The 12,227-nt window shown below is 38.5% G+C and overlaps 1 protein-coding gene across 1 annotated transcript in view; it reads right to left on the minus strand.

Moving 5' to 3' along the window:
- Positions 1-12,227, minus strand: part of RMND1 (required for meiotic nuclear division 1 homolog) — a 29,605-nt gene that overhangs the window by 7,739 nt on the left and 9,639 nt on the right. Inside the window, exons 4-7 of the mRNA XM_081250502.1 lie at positions 10,606-10,714; positions 7,697-7,772; positions 3,594-3,633; positions 1,134-1,234 (exon numbers count right to left, since the gene is read on the minus strand). Coding sequence (XP_081106628.1) covers positions 1,134-1,234; positions 3,594-3,633; positions 7,697-7,772; positions 10,606-10,714 — 326 coding nt within the window. The remainder of the gene's footprint in view (positions 1-1,133; positions 1,235-3,593; positions 3,634-7,696; positions 7,773-10,605; positions 10,715-12,227) is intronic.

Here is a 12,227-nt window from a genome sequence, read left to right on the forward strand (position 1 = left end):
CCATGTGATTTCAGATTATGCTGTGTATCGTTACATACTTTTATATTCAGCATTTTTTCACTTAGCAAATTATTGTAGTCATTTTCCCTTTTCTACTAAATATCCTTTCAAAACATGCTTGTTCATTTTTGTTGTGTGAATTCCTATAAATGAACCGTTCTTCTGTTGAACATTTAGTTTCTTTCCTGATTTACTATTCAACATTTGACCATAGAAAGTTTTTTTTAATGTATATCTCTATTCATCTTTTTTCTTTAATAAATTTATTTATTTATTCATTTATTTATTTACTTACTTATGGCTGAGTTGGGCCTTCGTTGCTGTGCACAGGCTTTCTCTAGTTGCAGTGAGCGGGCACTACTCTTCGTTGCGGTGCGCAATCTTCTCATTGCGGTGGCTTCTCTTGTGGAGCACGGGATCTAGGTGCATGGGCTTCAGTAGTTGTGGCATGCAGGCTCAGTAGTTGTGGTGCACGGGCTTAGTCGCTCCACGGCATGTGGGATCTTCCTGGAGCAGGGCTTGAATCCATGTCCCCTGCATCGGCAGGCGGGCTCTCAACCACTGCGCCACCAGGGAAGCCCAAGAAAAGACCTTTTAATCCTGTTCATTCTGCCTCTCTCTCCGCCCTAACATCCCTCCTCATTTTTGCACCCTTGCTGTGACATGGAAGTTGGCCAGTACGTTGCCTACCCATACATTTGACCTGAGAGTGGTACAGCAGTGGTACCCCCATTTCCACAAGTGGTTCTCTTAGAGCACCCCATCATTATACTTTATACTTTTTATACTCAAAGTCAATGGGAAAAAAGCAAAAAGGATTTACTTCAGAGAAGACTTTACTAGAATAATTTAACAGGTTCATTCTAACGAAGGTACACCATATTACTGATTTTGGCTGCTTAGGAAACTTACTATTTTGGGGTTATACTATCTACTTGTTTTAATTTATGGGTAGCCTGAGAAGCTATAAAAATAATATCTATCCACTAATATTTATTAATTGTTTCAGCTTTGTATTTGTACCAATAACTTTTTTCTTAAAATTAGTCTCCAAATTAATAATTTATCTTCTCTACTGCTGTGCCTAGTTATTCCAAGCACCCTTTTCATAAACTTGATAAAAAGTTGCTTACTCTGTTTTTGAGTAGTTAAGCTCTTCATTCTCCCAGTGCACCAATGCAATTTCATAGGGCTGAATTTCATGTTTTTCAAGAACTTGCATCACATGCTTCATCTAGAAGAAAAGGAAGATTAACCTGAAATTATAACCGACTCCCTCAGTACAGAATAATGTTATAGAGTTAATGCTTATAACATTTTTAAAATTACATTTGATAACACTTCTTCTGTTCTTTAGGTTTTAAGGAGAAAGCAAATTCATGGTGATACTAAACTAATTGGAACGATATATTCATTTGCTTTTACGTTTGGAAAACACAGACAAGCTTAAGGAGGAAAACAAAACCTACCATTATCCCACGACCCAAAGAAAACCCCTAATAACATTATGGTTTGTATTCTTTAAATCTTCAAAACAAAACGTTTAAGTAACACACTTGTAAAAATTTAAACACAGAGGTATAGAAAATGATAATCTCTCTCTGTTCTCTTGAATTTTTTTTTTCACACGCACACACTGTATTTTATTTTTACAAGACATAAATAAACTGACACCAAGCATTGTAAACGGATGACCACAACAAAAGCAACAATGATTGCAATTACCAAACACGAAACACACTCATACTATGTCATGATATTGACATTCAGTCCAGGAATCCTCCACTGTAACAGCTCCTTTACTTTGCAGTGAAAATTGATTTGTATATTTTTTTGCCTCTGAGTCCTTGTGCGATTTTTTTTTTAATTCAAACAGAAAGTCACAAAAATTATAATCATCCTCATCAGTTCACTCAGTCCCATGTAATTAATTTTCTTTTTCATCTTGATCTTTTGTTAACACCTTTATGAATTCATCAGTTTTCCATTAGAGTTCTGAAAATGCTTATTCATTCAGTTCAGCAGTATAGTCAGTCTCCTGAATTTCTAATCCTCTAATGTAATCACCATTAAACTTGGTGCATATCCTTCCAGACTTTTCCCTATGTGCATATGTACGTACATTTAGTTTGCTTTTTATATAAATGGGATGATACTGTACATATGAACATTTTCAATGTTATTCTCCTTCATGGAGGAACCATAATCGATTTAACCGTCCTAAATGTCCATCCATGGGGTTTTATTTTCTATTGTCTACTATCACGATGTCACATGTGCCAGCCTTATGCGTGTATCTTCAAGGACTTGTGGGAATATTTCTTTAGTATTTGTTGGAACAAAAGACATGCACACTTATAATTTTGATAAATGTTTCTAAAATGCTCTCCAAAACAGTTTTGCCAACTTTAGAATCCAAAGATTTATGAGAGCATTCTTTTTATTAACTTTTTAATATAGCAGGTTCTTATTAGTTATCTATTTTATACATATCAGTGTATATATGTCAATCCCAATCTCCCAGTTCATCCCACCGCCCCCCCCCCCTTCCCCCCTTGGTGTCCATATGTTTGTTCTCTACATCTGTACCTATGAGAGCATTCTTTTATTTATTTTTTTTAATGAGAGCACTCTTAAAAAAACACTGGGTATTGTCAGCCTTTTACATCTTTGCAAATTCAAATAGCCAATTTGTACATTTTTCTTACATTTATTACTCATTTATATTTCCTTTTCTCCAGGAAATCGCTCCCCAGTCTCCCTCCCCCTGCCCCCTATGTGTGTATCTCCTTTCAGTAAAACTGGGTTTGTATGAGGCATATTTTTTTACCAACTCCAGTATTATATTGGTTTTATTTTGTAACCTGCTCTTTTAATTTAACTGTATCATATACACAGGCAATTCCTCAGGAATTGGTTTCTTCCCACGTGACTTTTAAGAGATATAGTATGTACATCCTAAATACATGCTATGGATGTATTTAACAAACTTCCTATTATTATGTGTTTTGGTTATTTCTCATTTTTGCTATTGTAAATAATGTGTTGATGAACATTTCTATACATCATTCATCATATATAACTGTGATTATTTCCTTTGGATAACTTTCTAGATGTATAATTGCTGAGTTAAATATAAAGCTTTGATATGTATTACCAAACTGCCTCTGAAAAGGTGGTATTAAACAAATCATGATCGGGATACTGAAGAAATTGTTTCCAGTGAGTTAAAAAGTTCTAGAAAACTTGATCTAAAATAAGACTTAGTGCAGCCAGCTTCCAGTGAACTGTGCGTACATTACTCATTTTATAGGTTATCACATAAGAAGTATACTTCCTTCTGTCTGCAGTGTAGCTAGGATTGTTCTGATTTTCCACAAATTATTGTGTGCTCAGAGAATGGAAAATGTAGGAAACTTCTAAGTCAAAAAGAAAATTTTGGAAGATGACAGTGCTAGAATCAACATCACATAATGCAGAGCAAATAAACTGAGGATTATCTGTTAATTTATCTTCCAACTGCTCAGATTATTGAGTGCCAATTAACAATTTATTCTCAGAAAACTAAATTTTAACACTTTATTTACACTTACAGTTTTGTCTTTCACATTCCAGAAGACAGCAGCTCCTTCCCTGATTTAAAAGAATAAACTAAGTTAAAGGTTGAATACATTCTTTAGGGCCACACATAAAGCCATGCTTAGGTAGCTTCTAGAATGCATCTAGAAGGCCAATTTAAAAAAATGATTTATTATTGATTTGACATGATGGTCCCTGGACCAAAAGCTATTTTTTGAATTTCTGATAAAAAACCTGACCCCTCAGGGGCTTCCCTGGTGGCGCAGTGGTTGAGAGTCCGCCTGCCAATGCAGGGGATACAGGTTCGTGCCCCAGTCCGGGAGGATCCCACATGCCGTGGAGCGGCTGGGCCCGTGAGCCATGGCCGCTGAGCCTGCGCGTCCGGAGCCTGTGCTCCGCAATGGGAGAGGCCACAACAGTGAGAGGCCCGCGTACCGCAAAAAATAAATAAATAAATAAATAAAATAAAATTAAAAAAAACCCGACCCCTCAAAAATTCATGGATTTCTCCTGTGGTTTGCAGAATAAATAACTATTATTGTAAAACCATGTCACTTCAGGTATCTAGACTCTTTCATACCTGATGCAATTCTTTTTTGTTTTTTTAAATTAATTAATTTCTTTTTGGCTGCGCTGGGTCTTCGTTGCTGCGTGTGGGCTTTCTCTAGTTGCAGTGAGCGGGGGCTACTCATCGTTGTGGTGAGCGGGCTTCTCATTGCGGTGGCTTCTCTTGTTGTGGAGCACGGGCTCTAGAGCGCAGGCTCAGTAGTTGTGGCACACAGGCTTAGCTGCTCTGCGGCATGTGGGATCTTCCCAGACCAGGGCTTGAACCCGTGTCCCCTGCATTGGCAGGCGGACTCCCAACCACTGCGCTGCCACAGAAGTACCCTGATTCAGTTCTGGTGTACAGATATCAGAATAAGGAAATTTTTGAGACCTGTCTCATTAGCTCTCATTAGGCAGATTCTGCTATCAGAAAAGAATAAAGGGTCATGCTTTTAATACCTGTGGAATAAAGAGACTGAGATAAATTAAAGCCTCAGATGGTAAAGGCACCTATGAAATAATGCCAGCCATCCCTATAGTGCTCAGAGTAGACCTGCAACAAAGCCACAGGAGGCCCTCACAATCCAAGTCTGCCTTTGACAAAATTTAAGTCTAAAAACTGTTAGGGAACTTCTTTTGATTTCTGAAGTCTGATGTGTTGAGCTGTTTTAGGTAGTAAATTAAAAAAAAAAAAAAAGAAAGAAAGAAAAAGGAGTTACAGCTCTGGATCATTGCACCAGAGGAAGGAAGGGTAGAAATGAAAGAAAGGTAGGGGCTTCTCTGGTGGCGCAGTGGTTAAGAATCTGCCTGCCAATGCAAGGGACACGGGTTCAAGCCCTAGTCCAGGAAGATCTCACATGCCGCAGAGCAACTAAGCCCGTGTGCCACAACTACTGAGCCTGCGCTCTAGAGCCCACGAGCCACAACTACTGAGCCCACATGCCTCAACTACTGAAGCCTGCATGCCTAGAGCCCATGCTCCGCAACAAGAGAAGCCACTGCAGTGAGAAGCCCACGCACCGCAACCAAGAGTAGCCCCTGCTCGCCGCAACTAGAGAAAGCCTGCACACAGCAACGAAGACCCAACGCAGCCATCCATCCATCCATCAATCACTCAATCAATCAATGGTAAAAATATGATGTTCCCATTACCATTCTTCAAACCATCTTGAGCAATGTGCTTAGTATGTATGTGGGTCTGTGCTTAGCATCTGGGATGCAAAGATGAGTATGGTCTAGATCCTCTGCTCAAGGAAGTCCCAATCCAGAGAACACTGATCCACAGACCACCGATTACAATAGTGTGATCCACGCTGTAACAGCGTCACGCAGAATCTAGGTGGATGTACACCGGAGGGACACAGTTCCTAAAGGACTAGCAGAGGCAAATGAGAAAACGAGAGGAAATACAGCAGAGGAAATACCCCAGACTCCAGGAAAAGGTGCGAGGGGGACAGGCAGCGTGTCAGAATAAAGAGCCAGTAGTTTGAATGGCTGCGGATGAGGGCACTCAGGTCAGATGCGGGGAAGAGCCAACCCCTGAAGGAACTTCGTGCTGTGATAAGGCATTTGGTCACGTTCCGTAGAATTTTAAGGACAGTATAGTGATCAGAATTACCCACTGAAAAATTGCTCTGCCTACAAACAGACAGACAGACTGCTGGTGGGGTGAGAAGACAGGCAGGGAGACCAAGCAGTGAGTGTGGCAAAAGGCCAGGGTGGGGTCTCAGGATATGGATTTGGGAGGTGTTTAAGGCCACAGCCAGAGCGCTGGTTCAGAGAAGCACCTCAAGGCAGATGAGAGATCCCAGGAACTCTGCAGTACGGCGCTCAAGCCACATGTGACTACCAGGCACCTGAAACAGGCCTGGTCCAAACTGAGAGCTGCTATAAGTGCAAAATATACGCCAGGTTTCAGAGACTTAGTATGAAAAGGAGAATGTAAATCTCACTAATTGCTGACTGATTACATGCTGAAATGATAATAGTTTAGATATGTTGGGTTAAATAAAATATACCAGTAAAATTAATTTCAGGCAATATATGATGTTATTATTAGTGTTGGTCAAAATTAAATTCATCTTTTTTTACATTAAAAATGTGGCTATAAGGCTTCCCTGGTGGCGCAGTGGTTCAGAGTCCACCTGCTGATGCAGGGGACATGGGTTCATGCCCCGGTCTGGGAGGATCCCACGTGCCGCGGAGCGGCTGGGCCCGTGAGCCATGGCCGCTGAGCCTGCGCGTCCGGAGCCTGTGCTCCGCAACGGGAGAGGCCACAGCGGTGAGAGGCCCGCGTACCGCAAAAAAAAAAAAAAAAAAAGAAAGAAAAAGAAAAATGTGGCTATAAGAAAATATATTATTACATTCGCGGCTTGCATTTGTGCCTTGCATTGTATTTCTACTGGATGATGCTGATCTGGAGGACCTCAGAAATCCAAATTCCTTACTCAAGTCAAAAGGGGTGTTCTTCTACCAGCACTAAATGTTGAACTCTTGATTATGTCCAAGGAAAGTAAGGCATCCACAGGAACAAAGACAGAGCTTCCAGTTATCATCAACTGTAAGAACTAAGACCACAGAAACGTCATCAAAGTCTGGATTCTTAAGGATGTTCCATGTATTTCTGTTCTGCCACTTATTAGTCCTTTGACTGTGGGTAATTCACTTAATCCCTCTGACCCTTGGGAATAAAAGATCTTCCTCAAATGTTGTGAGGATGAGATTATTTTAAATGGTTTCTCTTATCATTACCACTTCCACTCAGCTACTCTGGAGTATCTGGTATTAAAACAACCTTAAAAAAAAAAAAACCTTTAAATAAAAGGAATAAATGTATGTGGATCAGGGTCCCAGTCTGAAGTCTCTAGAGAGAGGTAAGGTGATCTAAAACTTTAGCTTCAGAGGGAGAAGATGGAAAAGAAAGAAAACACAGCGGGGTAGGTAGCATGCACCTGATAAGGGGCACTGAAGATGAATGGGAAATAAGATGCTTACATATTCTTAGTAAATGAAAACCCACATTTACAAATAAAGGCAAGTACACACCAAGTTACCCGAATGGGCCTCTGTTAATGACCTCAGCCTGAGCTTCCTTCAGTCTCTTGCTCTCAGGAAGGCCGGAAGCTGGGGGAAGTCCACTCGGTTCCGTAAATCCCTGCGTTCTGCAGGGCACCATTATTGCCACCAGTGGTTCCTGACCTTAGCTTTGTCCAATGCTCTCTTTTTATAACGTGTTAAGTGCACCCTTTACTGTCATGAATTATGAGCAGTGCGAAAAACTTGCATATATGATACAAAGATGACATAATGCTTAAAGTTAATTTAGAACAAAATGAATAAAAATCCCTAATCTTTTCCCTAGGGGGGAAAATTCTTTATTTCATAAGAGGATTTACCAGCAGATGCCTAAAAGTGACAAACTCTCCTATTCAAATAAGAACCAAAGGATACATTTAAATCACAAATAAATTTTGAAACATCTTCTGTTAAGAGAGAAGGTACACCTGCATCTTTAAGGACCACATTACCTGGCCACAGCCCATCTTCCAATGGAGTTGCTTTCTTGTCTTACCTGAAGAAGAATATTGTTCCAGGATCACCTTCTTTTGCAGAATTTTCCATACCTATCACCAAAATATTTGCTGCATCTGTGATAAATGAGCAAAAAGCTATGTCACAAGGTGCCCCAAGGTTTAAGTCACCTACAAACTTCTAACAAAGTATCCGTGATCATCGCTTCATATACCATGAAGCGCTCTAACAACACACTGTCCATTTTCTACTAAGGTTTCTGAAAGTGTTTAATATATGAAAATGAAAAGACCATAAGAATTTACTTGAACAAAACATTCAACAATCTGTGACACTATTATTAGTGCTATTTTAAAACTCACTCATGCCCATTTTGATTCAGTAATCGCTAGTCCAGTTGATAATCATTAAAGTCTTAGTATCAGTACAACTAAGGTTCCAGAATTTGGGGGGGTGGGGGAGGGATGGATTGGGAGTTTGGGGTTAGCAGATGCAAACTATTATATAGAGAACAGATAAACAACGAGGTCCTACTGTAGAGCATAGGGAACTATATCCAATATCCTGTGATAAACCATAATGGAAAAGAATATAAAAAAGAATGTATACATATAAAGGAATGTATATGTATAACTGAATCACTTTGTTGGACAGCAGAAATTAACACACGTAAATCAACTATAGTTCATTAAAAAAAGAAAAAAGAATTAAACTTCTTTCTGTAAAAGTAATTTAAAATAAAATTTGAAGAGCCATTAATATATTCTCTTCCTTTAAATATCATTTTATTAATAATATAATTTTAATATTCTCAAACTACTCTTTCCACTGAATTTTAAATTATATTGTATAAAGTGTGGAAAATAGAGAACATACAGAAACAAAGATACAGTCCATTTCAAAACATATCTGATTTCAAAGTTAATCATGAGAACTACCATGATAGTCACCTGTAACTATTTAAATATTAAATACATACATATACAGATATTCACCAGTAAGTAGTTACTTTGTATATTAGTTTAGTAGTATTTATTATAAGTATATAAATATTCTATAATGTAAACTATAAATAACATGTTAGTCTATCAATTAATAAATATACTAATATTAATATGTAAAATGTTACATAATTTCTTTTTTGAAACTAAATACATTTTAATAGAAAACAAAATACAAAATAACCCTTTTCAGGAAACAGAAATATTTAATCCTTTTCCCACAAATTAGAAGTTGCTTTATCCTCAGAGCATAGTTTTCGATGCGTGTGTTTGTATTTAAGATTTGTTTCACAGACTGTTCATTAAGCTGCTACTGCAAAGCAGGAGGTGGGAGGGACGATCTCAGGAGAAAAAGACACTGGAAAAGCTGCACCTCGGAATCATTTGGAAATTCAACATTTTCTAATTCTATCTTTTGATGTTTCACTTCCAATTATTTTCATTTCTTTACCACAATCTGTTCTTTTAGGGGAGAGAATTGTTGAATAGAAGTGCAGCCACGAAAAGAATCTTTCTTTCCCACCAACATGATTTCTTAACATAAAATTAGGATCCTCAAAGCTTCAGAGCTCCTGATAGAGGTTGGGGAATGGGGGATTCAGATAGAGACCAACTCCTAAACTCCTTTTCTTTGGTGAAATCACACTTCCTTGAGTTCTACATCTATAGAGGGCAAGGCTCACCCATATAGCCAAGAACACCACAAATGAAGTGGGAAAGATCCAGCCAGTGAGAACAGTACGAGAAATCCCCAAGTGTGTGATGCACAGGGCAACCCTGCCGACAGCCTCTGGAATCAGCCAAGAATACTGCAGGGCAATTTTTCTTCTTAGAGGCCCTGGACATAGCTCTGTTTTTCTAAGTCAATTATGTTTGTTTTTTGCCACCAAACAGTACAAACAGTCGGTTCAGATCATCAAGGCTGAGAAAGCACAATGACATTTCGATTGTTTCTTACAGGGTCGGTGACTCTTTTAAGAATTTTCTCTGTAGCAGAGAGGTTTTCAACCTACTATTTTTTGCTACTTTGAGGTAAATTCATGAATCTTCCATCAAAGTGTTCCAAGTCATTTTTTTAACATAAAGCAGGTGATTACTCAAGAAGCCTTCCTCACACTATCCTAAAATCCTCTCAGTTTAATTCTCTTTTAAAATATTCATTGAGTTTATCTTTTAACTAATTTTGTTAGTTTTAAAGTGTTGGACTGTACTGGTAAATTTTTCTTTAAAGGCTCTTCCCAACATTTCTATCAATTTTACGGTTCTTCTGTAATCCTAAAATAACTTTTTAACATGACAGAAATGAAGTGTCATGGCCTTTGATCACCCCAAGTAAGAGTGATCCTATAAATACAGCTGAATAAACCATATTGATTTTAATCTTCGTACTAAGTTCTCTGTGAATATGTTTTAAGTTTCCTATCTTTGTACGTCATTTGTATAAAGAGATTCAACACCACTTTTATGATATAATCCTTCAAATAGAAAATGAGGGGCTTCCCTGGTAGCTCAGTGGTTAAGAACCCACCTGCCAATGCAGGGGACATGGGTTTGACCCCTGGTCCGGGAAGATCCCACATGCCGTGAGCAACTAAGCCCGTGCATCACAGCTACTGAGCCTGTGCTCTAGAGCCTGTGAGCCACAACTACTGAGCCCATGTGCCACAACTACTGAAGCCCACGTCTAGAGCCCGTGCTCCGCAACAAGAGAAACCACCACAATGAGAAGCCCGTGCACCGCAAAGAAGAGTAGCCCCCGCTCGCTGCAACTAGAAAAAGCCCGCACGCAGCAACGAAGACCCAACACAGCCAAAAATAAAAACAAATAAATAAATTTATAAAAAAAGAAAATGAAACCTAAACAAATGCATATTTAAGACAGTTATCATAGGAAAATTATTTTCTAATACGTTTTAACATACTTGGCCCCAGGTTCAAGAAGATGTACCTCTAGGCAAGCTTGTTACTTCAACATATCCATGGGAGGCCAGATCTTGAGAGAGATTTCCAAGATGGTATTCATCTGCGGTTGCAAATGCAGTACAGCGCATCAGGTCCTGTGCCAGAGAGAGGAGCATGAGATGGGTTACCAAGAGGTGCCTGTGATGGTTGTCTCTTTACAGGGAGGATGGCGTGCTGCAAAGCTGGCACTAGAGAGTTTTCTCCAAACATTTCAACAGTTCAGAGAAAGGATGTGAGAAAGATGCAGAGAAAGAAGTTACAAGGAGGCGGATTTCAGCTCAATCTATGCAAGAACTTTCTCTTAATAGTCAAAGAGATGGAATGGGCTATCAGAACAGGGAGCCACACCTGCTGGTTATGCTTCAAGCACAGACTGATCAAAAACTAGAGAGGATTCAGACACCATACAAGGCGCCTGGATGAGATGCTAGTTAAAGTCTGTCCAACCTTGAGTTTCCATGGTTCTTTTTCACAGCAGCATTATTATTTGAGGTCATTTGATAATTTGCCACTAGCCTTGTACAGGCAGAGATTACTTTGAATCTACTAAGGAATTACAGAAATTTTACTCTAGTTAATTGTACTCTGGTTAAAAGTTCTGTGAACCTCAGATGCTTTGGATTTCTGCACTAGGGGTCTTACCTGTGTGTACATGCACACATTTATATTGTGTGCAGCTATACAGTACATATATGGTAAGCATATGGTACAGCACACAGTGTTTTTGTCAAACTGTAGGTCACAAGCCGTTAGTGAGTCCTGATATCAATTTAGTCGGCCCAAACCAGCTTAAAAAAAAATAAACTAAACAGAATAAAACAGAAAATATTAGAGTACATAATTCATAGTAAGGGTAAATTTTATTTTATGACATTTTCTGTCACATATATGTCTATATAGGTATATTGGGTCACTACATAGACACCGTAATGGAAAATAAATTTCTCGCTATGGAATATGGTCAATAAAGCTCAAAAGCTATCAGCAGAGGTGTTAAGAGTTCAGGCACAGAATTAGATTCATTAAAAAAATCAGAATAACAATAATGCCTACTTGATAGGGTTGTTGTGAAGTTTAAACAAGCTGATGAATGTCAACTGCTCAGAACCATGACTAGCACAAATGTTCAACATTTTTTAGGTAATAGTTATTACTACAGCACATACAGATATGTTTAAACCATCAAAATTTATGGGAGGCTAAAAAGTTTATCAAGTAATTTACATCTGAATTTTCATTTGTTCATAATTTTATATTTTAGTATCTATTAATCAGAACATTAGTGATTCTACTGTCTTTGATACATATGGTGCTTTGGCCCATATGTATCAAAAGAGGTATATGAGTCACTAAATCAAAACTTATTCCTAGGATTTACTCATCTTGGCTCCTAAATTCTTTCCCTTTCTGCTACATTCCTAGTATGAAATTCAAGAAAAGTAGTACATAAATTTCTTCCTTCCTCCCACTTTTGTTACCTAACTCCTGGCTCTTTCTCAAGAGATGACCTAACTCTGCTTTGCTTTTTCTTCCATCTGTTACACAGTTCTAATGTGTGGTTTAAAAAGTAGCAGAGGAATAAACGGAGGACCTGAAAAACCTAAAATC

Source organism: Mesoplodon bidens (assembly GCF_964165515.1).
Source record: "Mesoplodon bidens genome assembly, chromosome: 12".
NCBI classification, from domain to species: Eukaryota; Metazoa; Chordata; class Mammalia; order Artiodactyla; family Ziphiidae; genus Mesoplodon; species Mesoplodon bidens.